Here is a 20,036-nt window from a genome sequence, read left to right as displayed (position 1 = left end):
ACAGAGTTGAAAGGAAATATTTATTTAATGTGCTTGAGAGATTCAACTTTAGCTCAAAATTTATTTCTTAGATTGAATTGATATATCATTCACCTTTGGCTTCCGTAGTCAATAATCAGAGAATCCCCCTTTTTTAGGCTTTTCAGAGGTACTAGACAGGGTTGTCCGTTAAGTCCTTTGTTATTTGATATAGCTTTGGAACCCTTGGCAATTGCCTTTCGTGATTCACCCAATATATTTGGAATTACTCATGGGAAGGAGATGCATAGAGTATCATTGTATGCAGATGACTTGTTACTATATATCTGTAACCCAGGGAAGTCCATCCTGGCAGTTTTATCTCTACTAGCTCAGTTTAGTAGTTTTTTTGGTTATAAACTAAATCTTAATAAGATTGAGCTTTTTCCATTAAATATACAAGCTCCAATTTATAGACAATTAACATTTGAATTAATTACTGATTATTTCACTTATTTGGGTGTCAAAATTGCTAAAACAAAAATAAAAATATTTAAAATTAACTTTCTACCTTTAATTGACCATGTTAAGCAATTGTTTACTAAATGGTCCCCACTGTCCTTATCATTGATTGGTCGAATTAATGCTATTAAAATGACTGTTTTACCTAAATTTCTGTATTTATTTGAAACGGTACCAATTTTTATCTCTAAATCCTTTTTTGATATTATTGATTCTAAAATTTCTTCATATATATGGCAGAATAAAAATCCTAGATTGAGTAAGAAATATCTACAGAAATCAAAAAAGGACGGTGGTTTAGCATTGCCGAACTTTAGATTTTATTATTGAGCAATTAATATCCGATATTTAATGTTTTGGACGCAAGATTGGGATGAAACTCATTGTCCGCGACGGGTGAACCTGGAGGGTGAGTCTATGCAGGGATTCTCATTAGTTTCTATTTTAGGAGCTTCACTCCCCTTTGCATTAACCAAACTGAATAAACAAATAATTAATCTAATAATTAAACATACAATACGAATAAGGTTTCAATTTCGCAAATTTTTTGGATTGAACGAATTTATTTTATCTAGTCCTATTACATCTAATTTTTTCTTTCAACCTTCTAGAATTGACCAAGCTTTTTCCTTATGGAAAACAAGGGGAATAGCATGCTTTCATGATTTATCCATGGATAATTGTTTCATGTCGTTTGAACAATTATCTAATAAATATAAGTTGCCTAGTTCACATTTTTTAGATATCTGCAGATTAGAAGTTTTTTGAATGGTATTTTACCTAACTTTCCAATGTTTCACCCAACTAATATTACAGAAAAAAAATTAGGTTTAAATCCCTATCAGAAGTGCTTAATAGCAGTTTTGTATGATTGAGTTACGAAAATACATCTAGGTACATCTGATAAATTAAAAAATGTATGGGAAAGAGAACTTCAGGTATCTTTACCTATAGAGAAATGGGAGTAAATTCTTCAACTAGTTAATACTTCCTCAATGTGTGCTAGACATACACTGATACAATTTAAAATAGTCCATAGGGCTCATATGTCTAAGGATAAATTAGCTCGTTTTTACCGACATATAAATCCTGTGTGTGACAGATGTAATTCTGAGGTGGCCTCTCTGGCACATATGTTTTGGTCTTGCCCTCTTTTAGATAAATATTGGAGAGATATTTTCGATATTATTTCAACAGTTTTGCGTATTAATTTAAAACCTCACCCTATTACTGCAATTTCTGGATTACCAGTGACAGATGTAGGTCTTTTATCCTTTTCAGCTTGCTGTTTGATTGCATTTGTTACACTAATAACTAAAAGATCCATCTTATTTAACTGGAAAGATTCTGATCCTCCTACTACTTTTCAATGGTTTTCTCAAACTATATTGTTTAAACCTGGAAAAAGTTAGGTGTGGTATGGTTGATTCTTCAGTTAAATTTGAAGAAATCTGGAGACCGTTTATTCAACATTTTCACGTGATGTAAGCTGTCCCTTTCAGAACCATTTTTTAATAATCTTTTGTTTATCTATGGAGGAGCGGAGTTAATGACAGATAATGTTCTTATCTGAAGGAATAGTACATCCCAGTTTTGTTTTGTTTTGTTTTTTTTTAGTTTAGGGGTTTCTTTATAAAATTCTTTTTTCATGTTCAATTACTTAGAGATTGGGAGGCTTGAATTATATATTTTACTCTAATTATGCTTGTATATGTTAACCGATCTCTTTGTATCATTAATATTGTTATATATATTAATCTGAAACTTAACAAAAAGATTGAAAAAAAAACATGGTGAGAATATGCCAGCAGAAGGGGTAAATGCAGTTGGATTTCAACATTTCTCTTTCAATATTTTTATTCTTTACTGCATAAAGCAGTACAGAGTACAAGAAGATATATATTATAAATCAAAAGAAAAAAATAAAATAGTACCAAATACATTACATTAAAAATACAGTTACAATCACAAAACCCTGTATTCATAAAAAATTAGATTAAATTGTAATACTGAAATATAATAATTTTGTTATACAGAAAAAAAATCTAAACCCACTACCAAAGTCAGAGCTGTAACCGTAACCTTTGACACTCTGACTAATCAAGGATCTTTCAACCTCTGTTTTAAATGTACTCTATGGCTTGGCCTCCATAACCATCTGCGACAATGAATTCCATAGAATTACTACCCTTTGGCTAAAGAAATTCCTTCTCATCTCTGTTCTAAATGAGGCTGTCCTCTGACACCCCACTATAGGGGTGTAGTCTATCTGATCCAAGTGACTTATCTATTTTCAGACCTCTTAGCTTCCCAAGCACCTTCTCCTGAGTAAGTGACAACACTCACTTCTGCTCCTGACACTCTTGAATTTCTGGCATATGTCAGTGTCTTCCATAGTAAAACCTGACACAAAATACTTAATAAGTTCATCCGCTATTTCTTTGCCCCCCCCCCGTGATATTACCTCTCCAGTGTCATTTTCCAGTGATTCAATAGCCACTCTCGCTTATCTTTTACTCTTTATATATTTGAAAAACTTTTGGTATCCTCTTTAATATTATTAGCAAAACTTCATATTTCATCTTTTCTCTCTTTATAGCTTTTTTAGTTGCCTTCTGTTGGTTTTTAAATGCTTCAGAATTCTCTAACTTCCCACTAATTTTTGCTATATTACATGTCCTCTCCTTTGCTTATATGCTTACATTGACTTCAACCACAGTTGCCTCATCCTCCCTTCTTCATCTTTGGAATGTATCTATCATTCGCCTTCCAATTGCCCCCAGCCATTGTTTCGTGATCTGTTAGCCCTGCTTGTGTCCTCTTCCAATCAACTTTGGTGAGCTCCACTCTCATGCCTCTGTATTTCCCTTTACTCCGCTATAAGACTAATACATTTGACTCTATCTTGTCCCGCTCAAATTGTAGGGTGAATTCTATCATATTATGGTCACTGTCTCCTAGGCTCCCTGATTAAATCTGGTTCACACACAAGGCCCAATCCAGAACTTCCTTCCCACAGTTGGTTCAACCACAAGCTGCTTTAAAAAGCCATCTCGTAGGCATTCTAGAAATTCTCTCTCTTGGGATCCAGCACCAACCTTAATTTTTCAACTTACCTGTATATTGAAATCCCCCATTGCTATCATAACATTTCCCTTTTCACATACATTTTCTATCTCCCATTGTAATTTATATCCCACATCTTGGCTACTATTTGAGGCCTGTATATAACTCCCATCAGCATCTTTTTAACCTTGCAGTTTCTTAACTCTACCCACAAGAACTCTACATCTTTTGATCATATGTCACTTCTTTCTAAGGACTTGATTTCATTTTTTAGCAACAGAGCCACCCTGCCCCCTCTATTTATCTGTCTGTCCTTTCTATACAAGATGTCTCCTTGTATGTTAAGCTCCCAATTATGGTCTTCTTTCAGCCATGGCACAGTGATGCCCACACGTCATACCTGCCAGTCTCTAATTGAGCTACAAGATCATCTACCTTATTCCGTATACTGCATGCTTTTAAATATAACATATTCAGACCTGTATTCATCATTGTGTGGGCACGTGGCCAAGTGGTTAAGGCATTTGACTAGCGATCTGAAGGTCGTGAGTTCGAGCCCCAGCCGAGGCAGCGTGTTGTGTACTTGAGCAAGGCACTTAATCACACATTGCTCTGCGACGACACTGGTGCCAAGCTGTATGGGTCCTAATGCCGTTCCCTTGGACAACATCAGCGTTGTGGAGAGGGGAGACTTGCAGCATGGGCAACTGCCTGTCTTCCATACAACCTTGCCCAGGCCTGCGCCCTGGAGAGTGAAGACTTTCCGGGCACAGATCCATGGTCTCGCAAGACTAACAGATGCCTTTTATTCATCACCCATTTTGATTTCCCCCCATATTACACTTCAACTCACTGGCAGCGATTTTGCCTGTGCTTCCTCACAGTCTCACTACACACTGCATCTACTTGTATACTGACTGCCCCGTCCTCTGACCTATGATTTCATTTTCCATCCCCCCAACAAATTATGTTATGGAGTGCTAAACTCTAGGTGCAGGCCAATGGACTAGGCAGGACAACAGCTTGGCATGGACTAAATGGGCTGGGCAGAAGTGCCTGCTTCTGTGCCGTAGGCCGTGACCCTAAATTTGAATGAATAGTTTTTAAAAGAGAAGGAGTGCATTTTACAGGCAATTCACTTCTTGAAAATTCATCCTACCTCCAAACAATAACTCTTGCTGCTCACCTTGCAGAAATGACCAGCAGAAAACAATGAATATGTTGTAACAAGGAAATATTCTCCAAATCCTTTATCAAGATGATTTTCTCAACATTGTGTTTATTGTTCCATGTCTCCCAGCCACCAACCCTGGCCACATATTTGTTTGCTTTACATTTAGATTGTCACCTTTGGAATGAGGAACAATAAAATGGTTCATTGTGGTTTTCCATAATATAAGAATATAAAAGTCCTTATTGTATAAGGGTTTAGACTGCCTAGCCTATCTGAAATTGAATCGTTCTTTATTACAGCAGTACCAACTTTAAAATATCTTGATAAAATCGATGCCTACAGCAATGTTTGATAGGGTTTTTATGTACAATTACACATTCACTCATGCTGGTGCAAATTTATTCAATAGACTAGCATTCTCTGATAATGAGATAAACACACATATAGAAAGAACCAGAGGAGCATGTTGAATATAAAATCAAATCAAATAGCAAGCAATTATTAGTCATAAGTGAGATAAGTGAACATCAGCTGACTGCCAATAAGGAACAGATAAATAACTGCTAATTTTATAACAAAATATTCAGGGATGGTGATAAGAGACTATAAAAATTTGAATAAAGTAGACATGCTACTGAAATAAGAGCCCCTTTAGTCTTTCATTTCACATACATTGTTGTGTTGTGTGAGCAGTGGTTTGTGTACAAATAATAGGCCACTGTTGAATTGAGTACATTATTAATTACATTTTGTGTTGGCTCTCATCTGGCAGACCTTGGCAAATATAAAGGTCATTTAGAATTTAGTTTGTAATATTCATGTGGAGAAACAATTTTTGGACATGTTACTGATTGCGTGTCTGGTCATATCAGTGAAGCCAAACTTGTACCATTCTAAAAGATAAGAACCTGCAGGCTAATAGAATGTTTTTACTTGTCGAAGTCTTAGTACAGCTTTCTCTACAAACACAACTGCAGTCCCTTCCGGTATAGTCAGATTTCTGATAGAGAGAAATATGGAATTAGATTAGTTTATTTGTCAATCTGCCTTCAAACAAAATCTTCAAAAATAATTTCATTGTTAATGGAGAAATTTGTTCTATGAGGGAATATTGTGCATTGTGTATTGTTTCTGGAGAGAGAGTGAACGCTGCATATATGTGTGAAAATAATGTGGTTCTATCATATTAACGCCAGTGTGGTTTGATAAATCAGTGACCGTTCAAAGAAGGCATGATAATCCAAGTTGAATGGAGAACATTCGCCAATTATTGTTCTGAGGAGCATTTTCTGTTCTAACAATGATTAATTGAACAGCAATACTCTGAGTATTAATTATTTGTGAAAACAAACACGAGCACTGATGCTACTTCAATATTTCCCTTAATTGTTTATATTTTTAATTGTATATTCGACCACTTGTAAGATTTTACTTGGTGTCACATGCTATTTACATGCACAATTTTTTTCTGGATCAGCATGTATGCTAAAGTATATAATTTGTCAAAATTGGGTTCTGATCATAGAAAATGTTTTTCTTTGAGTTTTTGATTGGATGGGATCTGCTTTTTGTTTCCTCTGAACGATAAATAATAAGAGTGTATAAACATTGGCATAATCACTTCTGAATTTTTATTGAATTTCTCAGTCATGGTAATCATTACCCAGATAGCCTGGACTATTTATAAAGTTAGTGACATCTTGCACCATTTCCCAGCTCCTTCCCCCCACAACCCTAATCCTAAAATGAAAATTTGATAAGCTAACATGCAAAACAAACATTTTAAGATAATTAGTCTTATTTGTTGTGTGTCACATCCAGTCATCTCGATTTTAAATAAGGCTCCTTTTGTTTTGCACACTCCCATCAGATAAATTGTTGTATTGCTTAGGGTGATGTTCCAGCACAACCTGAAACAGCTAAACATTGTCCAATGCAGCCAAGAGTAATTTGCAAGTTGAATGTGTCCAGCAGGTTCAGAAGACGCAGATGTATACTTTTCAGACTATCAATCAAGATACACCTCACTATTATACCAGACAACTGACATGTCAATTACTTTGTAAAAATAATAATAGTGAATTTTAAACCATGATGGCTTCAATTCATTCAGTAGTTATTGTCAGATTAGAAATTTACATCCTTAGTTTGTCAACATCTTGCGGACCTGTTCTGATTTTTTTAATGTCTTTCTTCTTTCTTTGTGTATTTCCTGAGGTATGTATAAATAAACATTTGCAGCACATATGTAATAGTAACAACAATAACAATAATAATAAAAGGCAGAATAGGCAGGCAGGCAACAGGAAACCCGAAAAAGATACTGATAGCATTCAAAGTAGCCCATCAACACTACAGATTGTGACTGCTGCAAGTGTTTCTCTGGAGCAGTCTACTTACAACTGAGACCATTCAAGCAGTTAAGAGAAGAAAGACATGCATGAAATGGTCATTAGAAGTAAAAAACATTCATAATGTGCGTACACTACCAAGTAACGGAACTTGAGACTGACATGACATGATACAGGGACAAACTTCATATCCCTCCATGCAAGTAAACGTACTACGAATAGCAGATCAACATAGAGTGTTAGTAAAAAGTAACTTAATCCTTATAGACATGTTAAACCAAATAAAACATGAAGTTGCACAAGAGCTAGAAAGAAACCAACCTAAAGATCACAACAATATCACACAAGATAATGAAGATGCAGCACACTGAAGCACTGATGAAAATACCATTATTCAGTTGCTTCCACAATTGGACATATTATACATTAACAACAACAACATAGTTCCAGAGCCTCCACGGAATGCTGATAGTGAGGCAGAGCTTACAGGCAAAATTATTCTAATATTTAGCACCACATCAACAGAATATATGGGCGTTGACCCAACAAAAAGACCCTACATATCAAAACAAACTACATCATCAAAGTTTGCAAAAACTGTTGGTAATCTCAACAATATTATATTGTCACAACATTTAGGAAAACTTGAAACGTTTGAAGAATTATACACAGTAACATACTGTGCAGCATTAACAGCAGTGCAGTGCATTGACTCCAAAATAGAGGATCTCATTAATAGAAACTCAAAATTGAGAAATGAAAGGAGAACACGGAAACGGTAGAAGAGATTAAAAAACAGAATTGAAACCTTAAGAGCAGAAATAGCCCACCTAACAGAATATAAAAAGGATAACCCAAGCAAGAAAGTTAAGCGAAAAGCTAAGGAAATATAAGGTCCATACAAGATACCATCAGCCTAACAAAAGCATGGTTGAGTTTATAGATACACGAATACAAAACCTTAGTGCATACAAAGCCAGACTAAATAGATACATGAAATGCACCAGATGAAGAAAACAGAATTATCAGTTAAGAAACTATGAAAAAGGTTTATAGAGGACATTGAAACTAAATTTGATGCACCAAAATGTCACCAACGTCAGCACAGAATTACCAACAAACACAGAGATAATGAACTTTTGGTCTAATATCTGGTCAAACAGAGTGAAGCACAATCAAGAAGCAAGTTGGATTAGGGAGGAAAAAGAATGCACACACATGATTGATGAAATGCAAGTACGTGAAGTTACAATGGGTATGCTGAAAGAGGTTATAAAAAGTACCCACAACTGGAAAAGTACTGCAAGTGATCATCATAAATATTGGTATAAAAATTAACTTGCCTTCATCCGTACCTGTTATTGCATATCAACAATTTTCTTAAACATCCTGAAAAAGTGCCTGAATTTTTAACAGAAGGTAAAACATACCTTTTACCTAAAGGGGAAATCACAAAAGATCCATCAAAATATTGTCCGTTACTTGTTTATATACTATATATAAAATTGTAACATCATGTATCATGCAGCTAATCACCACTCACTTTGATAACCACAATAAACTTACAAGAGAGCAGAAAGGATGCCATAAGGGTATGAAAGGATGGAAAGAACAACTGATAATAGATTCCGTAATTCTAAATCAAGCTCAGCAGAAAAGCAGAAATCTTTCATGTTGCTGTGTTGACTACCAAAAGGCATTTGACTCTGTCCCATACTCATGGTTAATAAAAGTTCTTAATCGTATATAAACTACACCCTATTCTTGTGAAATTCCTGCAACATTTGATGAAGCATTGGCATACTGTAATCACCCTATCTATTAACAACTAAGAAAGACGACCACAGTTATCAAAATAAAAGCTGACTCTCAAAGTGCAGTATGGTTCTGTCTAGCTTTAAACCCACTCTCTACTTAATCGGACGAAAATTGGGTATCAAATCAGAAACAACGAAATGAGCTATACGTTAACACCTTTTATACATGGATGATTTGAACTTTTATGCTCCTTTATGAGATAAGCTAAAGCAATTAATTCAAATAGTAGAACTACCTTCAAGAGATATAAATATGAACTTTGGACTGGAAAATGCAAAACCTTAAACATAAAGAGGATATAATAAAAGAATACAAAACAGAACAGCAGGATACAGTACAATTGATGGATGAATATGAAACATATAAGTGTCTGGGATATCAACAAGGAAAGAAAATAGGTCACGGCGTTTTAAAGGAAAAACTTTTGACAGAACTTACTTCAAGGCTTAAGAAAATCTGCTAAATAGAGCTTAGTAGTAAAAATATAACAAAGGCAATAAACCCTTTAACTATACCTAAATTAATGTATTCTTTTGGCATAATATCTTGGTCTGAAATGGATCTGGAAAATTTACAAAGAAAAATAAGAAATGAAATGATAAATTTCAGAAAACATTATGTATATTCGAATGTGCTTAGCTTAACACTACCTAGGACAGAAGGGGTTAGAGGAATAAAGACGTTAAAAATATACACAACAGTTAGATAAAACTTCTAAGGATATCTTTCATCAATGAAAATAGGATTCAGCACTCCACACAAGCATATGCAATTTCGATAAGAAAAATACACCATTAAACTTAAGTGAGACCACAACCCAGGAAAGTGAAGACATTATCACTATTGAAGAAAAAGTTAACCAATGGAAGAATATGACCCTCCATGGAAGACATCTCCATGATCTGAACAGACTAGATGTCAACAAGAAAGCGTCAACAAGAAAGAGTTCGAGACCTCTTCCCAGATGCAGAAGGGTTCCGTGCGGCAATACAGGACTAGGTGGTTAACAAAAATAATCATCAAAAATGCATAGTAAAACACCAACAAATTCAACATGATAAATATAGAAAATGCCGAGTAAAACTAAAAACAATCCAATACATCACAGGATCTTGCAGCAGTTTAGCTAATCTGATTACTTATTCAAGCAAAATCAAGTGACAAACATCATTCACCAAAATCTTGCTTTAAGCTCATAAAAGAAACCATACCTTACTATAAGTACAAGCCTGATCCAGTTTTAAAGTCAGAGTCCGACAAATTATATTACAACTGATCTGTTATTACAGATAGGACAATCTATAATAGCCATTCGGATATAATAATACAGCATAAACAAGCAAGAACAACTTCCAATAGATTTAGCCATTCGAATCACACATAACATACAGAAAACAAGAAGTGAAAAATGCCAGAACTATGCTGAAATAAAAGAAGAAATTAAAAGACTATGGAACATCAAAAGGGTATACATTGTCCCAGTAGTAGTATCTGCAACTAGTATCATCTCAAAGTTGTTAAACAATAGCATTAAACAATCAAGGCTACACAACAATATATAAATCTCCAGAAAGCCACAACACTAAAAACCACTAGAATATTCTGAAAGTTCCTAGCAATAGAGAAATGAGTGCGGTTGGCTATGCCTGTACCTCTGGTTTTAGATTAGATTAGATTAGATTATGAGGACATGTAGTCCTCCTTTATTGTCATTTAGTAATGCATGCATTAAGAAATGATACAATATTCCTCCGATGTGATATCACAAAAACACAGGACAGACCAAGACTGAAAAACTAACAAAACCACATAATTATAACATACAGTTACAACAGTGCAACAATACCATAACTTGATGAAGAACAGTCTATGGTACAGTAAAAAAATTCAAAGTTTCTCAGAAGTCCCACATCTCACGCAGACGGGAGAAGGAAGAAAACTCACCCTGCCATGCCCGACCACAGTCCGACTCTGAGTCGTCCGAAAACTTCGAGCTCTGATCAGCCCTCCGACACCGAGTACCGAGCACCATCTCTATCCGAACGCTTCGACCTCAGCCTTGGTCGCCAGCAGCAGGCAAAGCTGGGGATCTTGGGGCCTACCCTCCGGAGATTCTCGATCGCACAGTAACAACAGCGACGAACCAGGCATTTCAGAAATTTCTCCAGATGTTCCTCTGCTTCTCACGTCTGTCTTCATCGGATCAGTATTGTCCACAGCCCCTATTTAACAGAAACGATATCATTTCACTGGAGAGCTGTGTCGCGCTGCCATCTTCTCCTCCCACTGAGAGCTTTTCCGGCTTCAGCTGAGAAAACAATTAAAATACAAGAATAATAATAAGAATTAATAATGATAATTTGAGAGCACTTTTCATACAGATGATACAGATTTTCAGGAGACAAACGATTTAGTTATCATTGTCTATATACCTTATTGCCAGATGGTATTGCAATAGATTCAGAGAATAATCAACATCAAACAACTGAATATGTTTTATCTTTCGACCAAACATGCCAAATATTTTCAAAGTGATCAATTTTAAGTTTAAGCTCTCCTCGTGTGAGAATCATGCAATGTCCAGATACTGACTACATGGATCACCTTTGGTATAACAATTTCTGCACTGTAGAATTTTATTTAATCTTGGTTACTATTCTCAAGGTCAGTTAATGCTGTAAATAATTATGCCAGAGTTGTTGCAAAGTTATGAACCAGGAATAGTTACAACTTCAGAATTAGTTTAGACTAATTCAAAAATTAGTTTAGACTTTTGACTATCTGGCTTCAAACTTGTGTGAAGATTTGAAAACAATGTGTTTCAATAGGTTTCAATAGGTACATTTAATATCAGAGAAATGTATACACTATACATCCTGAGTTTCTTTTTCTTCAGGTATGTACACGTTTTGGTATTAGTCTGAGATTGCCAAATGAAAAACTGAAGGGTCAAACAGAAACTCTTGTTAATATCTTACCAATAATGCTGCATGGTGTATATTTATTCTTAATATTAATATTTAAATCCCAGTCAAAGAGGGAAAATCTGTGACTGATAATTTAGAGCTATTTTTGGATGCAATAATGAATTATATAGATCTCATCTTCTTCCTAGTTACGTTTAATTTAATTCAAATTATTCAGCATTTAAATTAGAAGCAGGCTATACCTTCATTATATTGTTGAAATATTGCATCTAAAAATATGGCAATGGAATTAGTTCTGGGGAAGGGACTGAAAAAAAATGAGCGGCAGGATAAGTAAACCCACAGCCAACAGTGGAATAAATTATGTAAATTGATACATTTGTTATTCAGCAATCTACCCTCACACTTGTAGTATAAATACCAACATACTGTGAGTTCAATACATTAGTATTTAAGTTGCATAATAGGTGTACTTGTAGCATCTGCCGGAAACTGAGAAAACACAGAGTGCAAATGTTTTATAATTCAAAGAAAATGTCAGATAAAACAGTACAGTATTTTAAAACTCATGCAAGTTGACTGCTGCTGAATCATTAATTGAAAATAGTAATCATATTTCTGATGTAACACGATGGAAAGATTGTATTTCAATTCGATGCTTAACCTAAATATTCTCTCCAACTTTATGTACATAGCTTCACATTACACTTGCTTAACCCTCTCACTTTCCAAAGCACTTTAAAACTGACTCAACATATGTCTTTTCACCCTGTGTAATGTTCCCTGATAGCTAAGTGTGAACCAATTGGTGTAGAAATTTAAGCCAATCAAAGTGCAAATTGCTGTTTAACAGTGCAAGAAAAAATAGTGAAGGATAGAAATGTGTTTCTATAATATGTACCATTCATAATTGATTAGGTATCTATTCTTCCATGGTTTATAAGTCTTTTTGAAACATTACAGAAAAATAACTGTGCAAATAAAATGTCACTTTGTTTTGTATATTTGTAGCAGAAGACACCATCTGAGTCTTTCATTGGAAGAGAGAAACGTTCCAACTCACAGCCATACATTGGCCGTCCCATTAAACTGGATAAGATTTACCTTTCCAAGGTTAAAGTGCCTCACACATTTGTAATTCATTCCTACACTCGTCCCACTGTCTGTCAGTACTGCAAGAAGCTTTTGAAAGGACTTTTTAGACAGGGAGTACAGTGTAAAGGTGAGTACTGCAATTAGTATGCATATACTATTGCCTTAACAGTGAAAACTGCAGTTTCTCTGGAAGCATTATTTGGATTAAATTATATTCTGAGTTTAAATTTTCTCAGTGATGTTTTGGCTCAATAAATGAAATCAAGTCGTACAAAACTTATTCAGTAAAGATAACAAAATCTCTATTACATATATTTTATGTTACATTGAGGATATATATTAATGTTATTTAAAATTCTCCTGCATGAACATTAGACTAATGTAGCTCTTTGCCTCTCTTAATCAACTTAAATTGTGGTATGATTTCAGATATTAATGAATATCCAAGAGGCATTTGCCTAATTTGAGAAAATCTGCAGATGTTGGGAATCCACGCGACACACACAAAATGCTGGAGAAACTCAGCAGGCCAGGCAGCATCTATGGAAAAGAGTACAGCTGAAGTTTTGGGCAGAGACCCTTCTTTGAGACTCACTGTAAAGTTTCTTCCAGGGATGCCTACCATGAAGAACTTTAAATCTTCCCTTTGATGGGAGTTCAGTGAAACCCTCTCTCACTACTCCCACTCTGATCTCTGCTGAGTCCTGATGAAGGGTCTTGGTCCAAAACATCGACTGTATTCTTTTCCATAGATGTTGCCTGACCTGCTGAGTTCCTCAAGCATTTTGTGTGTGTTGCCTGATTTGAATTTGGTTTTCACAAAACCAGCTACTTCAGAAAGTAGCACACACAAATGCTGGATGAATTCAGCAAGTCAGACAGCATCTATGGAAATGAATAAAATAAATGAATAGTTCCTTTGATGCTACCTAACCTGCTGAGTTCCCCCAGCATTTTGTGTGCATTGCTTTGGATTTCCAGCATCTGCAGACTTTCTCGTGTTTACTACTTCAGAAAGTGGTATCAAAAAGTTAGCCTTGGGAAAAGGCAGATGCTCCAAATTATCCATGACTTCTTTGATTTTCTTCTTCCCTAAAATTCACCCAGTTTGAATACTGGAAGTATACCATGGGAATTTTTACCCGTTTGAAGTGGTTAATCCAAAACTAAACCAAGAGTTGAAAAGTGCACTAATATTGCTAACTTATAGAATTTCATTCCTTAGAAGTGTATTTTGATGTTTTGAGAGCCTAATGCAAACTCTACTTTCTCACACCATTAAGAAGATTCTGAATTCTTTAAATCAGGCTACACACTGCTTCACACTGCATTGACGTCAAGCTCTCCATTGTGCCAAGCTCAAGTACTTCGATATGATTTCCCAAATGGGTCTCATCACTTCTATTTAATGCACTGAAGTTAGATCAGAACTGTTGCCTTACTTGAAGCAATACATATTTGAAATACTTTTTTGTTGAGTGGAAGGTAGAAGTATAACTGTAGCCACATTCTGTACTCTCAGCTGCAGAGAACAAAAATTCCAACATATTCATAAATGCCAAATACTGCTGTGATAAGAAGTTCTATCATATAAAACTGAAGACAAATGGAACAAAAAGGAATCATGTTGTTGAGCTGTTGAGCCATGAAGCAGGGAATACTATATCATAATGTTAGTTTGAAATGAGGCGCTCAGAGACAGTGTTGATGAACCAATTTCTTTTTACGATTATCTCCGTTGACAATAAATTGTGATATCCTACATTATTAACTAACTCACATGTTTCCCAGAGAACCAGCAGAAGTAATTGGCAGCAAATTTGCATTGAAACTGAGGCCTGACTTGGGGAAAAAAACAGCTTGCTCCTATCTTAACTGTTGTCCTGTGGGACTTGGTGAAAATAGTCAAGGATTTCATAATGTTCAAAGGATAACATAATGACCTTGCTAATTTGGTGAAGATCACAAGGGGACTGATAAACAAAATTACTGCAGTGATCTAGTCCTAGCTATCTTTAATTGTCTAATCATACATTTGTTAAAAGGTTAGGAATGGGAATATTTTCTGATGATTGCACAACACTGAATTCCATTCAGAATTCCTCTGATAATGAAGCAATCCATGCCTATATGCACCAAGATAATTAAAGCATCTGGGCTTGAGACAATGAATGATAGGTAACATTGATTCGTCACACAACTCAAAAACTTCAATGGCATTGTAATTGGCAAATCCCAAAGTCACCAACGTGCAGAAATGTAACATGCATAAGCATACATTAGATGCAGGTCTGAGGCAGTGGACTGTATGTTAGGTGCCTCAACTACTGACTTCTCTAAAATCTCCAAACCACTTGCAAAATATAAATCAACACACTTGCCTGTATGGATACATCTGAAACAGTCCTCCAGAAAGTCACTGCCATCGAAGACCAATCAATCTAAATGACTGGCACCTCATTTGCCAGCATAAATATTGAATTCCCTAACTAGTAGTCTACTACCATTGGACTGAATGTCATCATTGAGGTATAAGAAAGTGATCAAGGTTTTTACTCCAGCAATTCTGAAATGTGTGACTTCTACTAGCTAAAATGTCTGGTGAAAATACAGGGTAAACCATACTGATTTAATATAGCTAAAAAACATCAAAATTTAGGTTTGGTTATGCAGAATTGGTGAGAAAGTTCAGTTTCATCAGCTGACGCCCTTGGACATTCCTTTCTTAAGGTATGAATAGCATAGACTGACAAAATGAATAAATTAGAGATGGCATCTAAAATCCCATGTGTTGACATAGGCTTAGATTTTATAGGAGATTTCTTTCAATCCTCTGACTTGGGGCACACTAATAAAACATGTGGATATCAGATCATGTTTGGAGTAGAATTCCCAGTCAAATTAACTTTGAATAGGTTGGATATTATATGTACAAAAATCTTAGGAACATATTTATTGAAAATAGGATTAGTTATTAAATGTATTGCATAACTGTGTTGACTACTTCTAGGCATACTTTCTTATAAATATGCTTCGGTGTAACCTAAGTGTCCAGCTAGTAATCATGATATTAAAATTGCAATAGCAATCATGGTTTTCGAACATTTTAACATGGAGTAAGGTGCATTTTGAAATATGTGGCAATGTATCACCGAACAAAGAAGGCTGTGGGCTGAAGGGCTTGTACTGTGATGTACTGTTCCAAAATGAGAAGTAGTTACATAAGAACACAATCAGCTTGAGGGTTCTTTCCAAGTCACAAATCATTGGACATTTGTCAATACATTCAACTTTGCAGAATTACTTTCGTAAGAACTGTAAATACAAAATATGCAACACTCTATTCGAATACTCTGAGGTAAATATTTTATTTATCTTCCGCATTAGATTGCAAGTTCAACTGCCATAAGCGCTGTGCCCCTAAGGTGCCAAATAATTGCCTTGGTGAAGTGGCTGTCAACGGCGGTGAGTTGCAATGCCCATTTCCACATCTCAGAATGGCAATTTTATAAGGAACTTTGAAAACATCATTTCTTGGTGATCAAGAATAATTTTTGCTACAAAAACATTCTTGAGTATTCTATATCTTGCGTGATTATGTGTGAAATCTATTCACGTTAGCATATAACCACATACGGTGCATTCATAGTCTATGCATTCCCAAACATTTTTCTCTGTAATTAGAACTAATTCAAACATCCCAGATGGAATTTTTGATTGAGTTGTGTGTTTTGTTTGTTTAATAGATTTGCTTAGCCCTGGTGCAGAGGCAGATGTAGTGATGGAAGAAGGGAGTGATGACAATGACAGTGAAAGAAACAGTGCAATTATTGATGATATGGAAGAGTCCATGTCGCATGACTCTGAAATGTTAATCACAGTGACCCACGGTGACAGTGGTGACATGCAGGACCATGAGCATGATGATGCAAACCGTGCAATAAGGTTAGTCTAGACTCATTGAATCTGATATGAGGGGATTCCTGTTAAATAGATACATATAATTTGACTTACTTTGTTAAATGTTTCTCCTGCGTGGCATCTAATAGAATACTAAAGCTGCCAGGTGTGTTCCATAACACAGCGGTTCTGACAATGCCGGCTCAAGGAAAAGATTCGTAGAAGAAAGAATTGTTTTTTAAGATGACTGGTTCAGAATCACCTCATAACAATGACTACTTGCACTTATGGGCATCTTGAAGTGCTGCAGGCCACATCACAGGAAGAAAACTCATGGGAATAACAAAAAAGAAAGAAGTTTTAAGAAAGTTTTTGAAAACAGGGATAAAGTTATCATGGTAGAAGTGTTTCAAGAGGAATCCGGAAAATAAGATTAAAAGTTTCTGAAGGTTTTATGTTCAGATGCGATGGGACCATGTACATCATTAATCAGTATAGCAGAAGAAATAACCTGGAATTGTAGATGCTACAGAGAAAAACATATATTGTCATATTATTTTCAGTAATGGTATCACCTTATTGAGTAGGGATAAATTATGATGAACTTAGTGACTTGTGGAGGCTAATTAATTTAGGGTTGTGAAATCAAGCATGAAGGACTAAAAGCAAATTTTGAAATTCAAACAAACTGCAGATGCTGGAGTTCTGAAGTAAAAACAGAAATACACAGCATGTTAGGCCACTTCAGTGGGAAGAGAAACAGAGCTAATGATTCAGGTAGAAGACTCTTCGTCAGAAATGGAAAAGAAACACAAGAAAATTGTCTTCAGGATTTAACGAGTTTATGCATAGTAATTTGTTGGAAAAGCTGAGAAAAGGAAAAGGAATTTCCACACAAGGAAACACCCATTGAGGAGGTCCATGTCTGCTCTGCATCTACCCAAAGACAATATTCTGCAACACGTAAAACCTCAGATGAAGTGCTTAGTAGACAAGTTCTTGCACTTTCTTCCATGAGTTGTACAATTATGGAGAGACCATGTATTGATCAATAGTTTAGGGGGGAGAGGATCACACGAGGGTGCAGAGAAAGTGATAATTGAAGGATGAGGAGCTGATTATGGGCCAGTAGAGTGATAAGAAGAAAATCAGGGGTGGGGAGCGATGAAGAAAGTTTTTGGGATATATTTCACAAGGTTAGGGGTACGGAGGGGGAGGTGCTGCAATCATTGAAAATGAAGAGTTATAGAAGCATCACATTAAGAGAGAGTTTTGTCTTGCATCTCCATCAGGGGTCCATGTAGCCTGTGTCCTGTAATTTGTGCAAAAATTGGACTCAGCCCTTTACATAAGAGTTTTTTCAAAGCCCAAAACGTTTTTAGAGTTTTGAAAGTGTGAGAGAGTTGTGGAGAAGTAACATCAGTTGTGCATTGTGGTGGTGCTATGATCACTGTGCATGGTTTGAGTCACACGTGGGTAACCCAGACCACAGATCCATTAATATGTGAACTCACGGTGTGTAGTTATGATAGAATCCTTTCACATGTTGCATAAAAACATACTGCTATGTTAGAGAATTTCCAAGCTATTGCTACTTAAATTTCAGAGAAAATTTCAGATAAACAACCTTCTCCTTCAACTAGATGTATTGTAGGCCAAGTGACACATTTTATCATGTTCACAGCTGAAGATTACACACCTTCAGCATATGCTGGGATCTGTGATATTCCTACATCCACTCAATCAAAAGGGTTTTCAACACATTTTTAAACACTTTATACATTAATTTTAAATCATGGCAGATATAAAAATGATTTTATCTATTCAATGGAGCTCTAATGGATTAGTAAAAGTCATAAATAAAAGACTATTGATAAATTATTGATAAATAGCAGATATTGAAAATCATATTAGGAGAGAATGAAGAAATTAGCACATGAAATTTGTGACAAATTGGTCAATTTTTGCAAATAAAGATGTTACCTTTGTCGGAGCCAATGCTGAAATTAATGTTTTGATGCATTATATTAAATTACTACATACGCAACCTGATATTTATTCTGGTTTAGTTTTAAATGTCTAATGCACTTGTCTATACAGACTTTGAAGAAATGGAAATGTTCTGTTAATTTGCTTCATGTGAGGCATAGAATTTTCTGTTTCGAAGGCTTTGCTTTAATTTAATGTAGTTAATTAACCATGTTCAAGGAAGTTGTTTTTCTTTCTGCCTATAAACAAGGTTTCCCACATTTGGTACAACAAAGATATATATGATTTATTGTTTTTTTAAATCTTGAGCTGAATATTATTGCTAAAGTACTTGATTGGTTTCCACACACGATCAATGACAGCTAACATATTGAGGCCCCTGCCAACGTCAGAAGTTTGAAGTGGCTATTTCAAAGTCAAAACCATAGTTTTTTAAGATCTTCTTTATTCTTTTTTACCAAGCAGAGCACTTCTGTTTTCCAGACTGATAAACAGGGCACAGCTTGACTCTACTCTTGTCAGACACAAGTGTAAAACTGCTCCTTCCTTTGCAATCTGTTCTTGCCTAGTGTAGAAGGTTGGGAGGATGTATTTTTAAGTGTAATGTGGACAAGGCCTGCTAATTACTTTGGGAAGTTTGTCATTGTATTGTATCTCAGGGCCCACGATTTGCCTCATAGAACCCCTCGCTCTTTATCAGAATGAGATTGCTCTTGCATTTCAGTTACTTACAGTAACCATGGAGCATTGTTGCACTGTATAATGAGAAACCTTCTTAAAGCAGCAAAATGCAACATAATGTGAGATTATTTAGCAAGTGAAGTTTTATGTAATCTGCCCCGAGTTCCTCTCAGTTTGTAACAATTCTTAAATAAAGAAAAAGATAATTTGCTTGACCATTGGTTGGCGAACTACTCTATTTAATCTAATAGGTCATTATATTAGACATTTTTCTGCTTCCCAGGTTTGGTTTGATTATACGAAACAGCCAACCACGTATGTTTTCAATTGGCATTTCTTTGTTTATTGCTGTTTTTTCTTGAAGAGTACCTAATTGCTTTCAACATGGCTAAGAGACAGAGAAACGTTTAATGTACAACTGCACAAAATTAATAATATCACACTGATTGTGGCAGTGAGTTTATAGGGCAATACAAGCTCTTTGACAAAGTCAGCAGTCTTTTGGGATACCTTCGTACCAGGTTGTGTGTGGTAGTAGCTGAACTATGAGGAGTG

General features: G+C 35.5%; 1 protein-coding gene across 4 annotated transcripts in view; it reads left to right on the top strand.

Moving 5' to 3' along the window:
• Positions 1 to 20,036, top strand: part of prkd1 (protein kinase D1) — a 312,643-nt gene that overhangs the window by 248,805 nt on the left and 43,802 nt on the right. For all 4 annotated transcript variants that reach the window (XR_011887053.1, XM_072267142.1, XM_072267153.1 and 1 more), the window contains 3 exons: positions 12,828 to 13,038; positions 16,299 to 16,376; positions 16,658 to 16,856. Coding sequence is in view for 3 of the 4 variants with exons in the window: in XM_072267142.1 (XP_072123243.1) it covers positions 12,828 to 13,038; positions 16,299 to 16,376; positions 16,658 to 16,856 (488 nt within the window). In the remaining variant the exon portion in view is untranslated. The remainder of the gene's footprint in view (positions 1 to 12,827; positions 13,039 to 16,298; positions 16,377 to 16,657; positions 16,857 to 20,036) is intronic.

Source organism: Mobula birostris, chromosome 1, assembly GCF_030028105.1.
Source record: "Mobula birostris isolate sMobBir1 chromosome 1, sMobBir1.hap1, whole genome shotgun sequence".
Taxonomy (NCBI): domain Eukaryota; kingdom Metazoa; phylum Chordata; class Chondrichthyes; order Myliobatiformes; family Myliobatidae; genus Mobula; species Mobula birostris.
The sequence above is the reverse complement of the archived record's forward strand: the minus strand, read 5'-3'. Positions and strand labels throughout refer to the sequence as shown.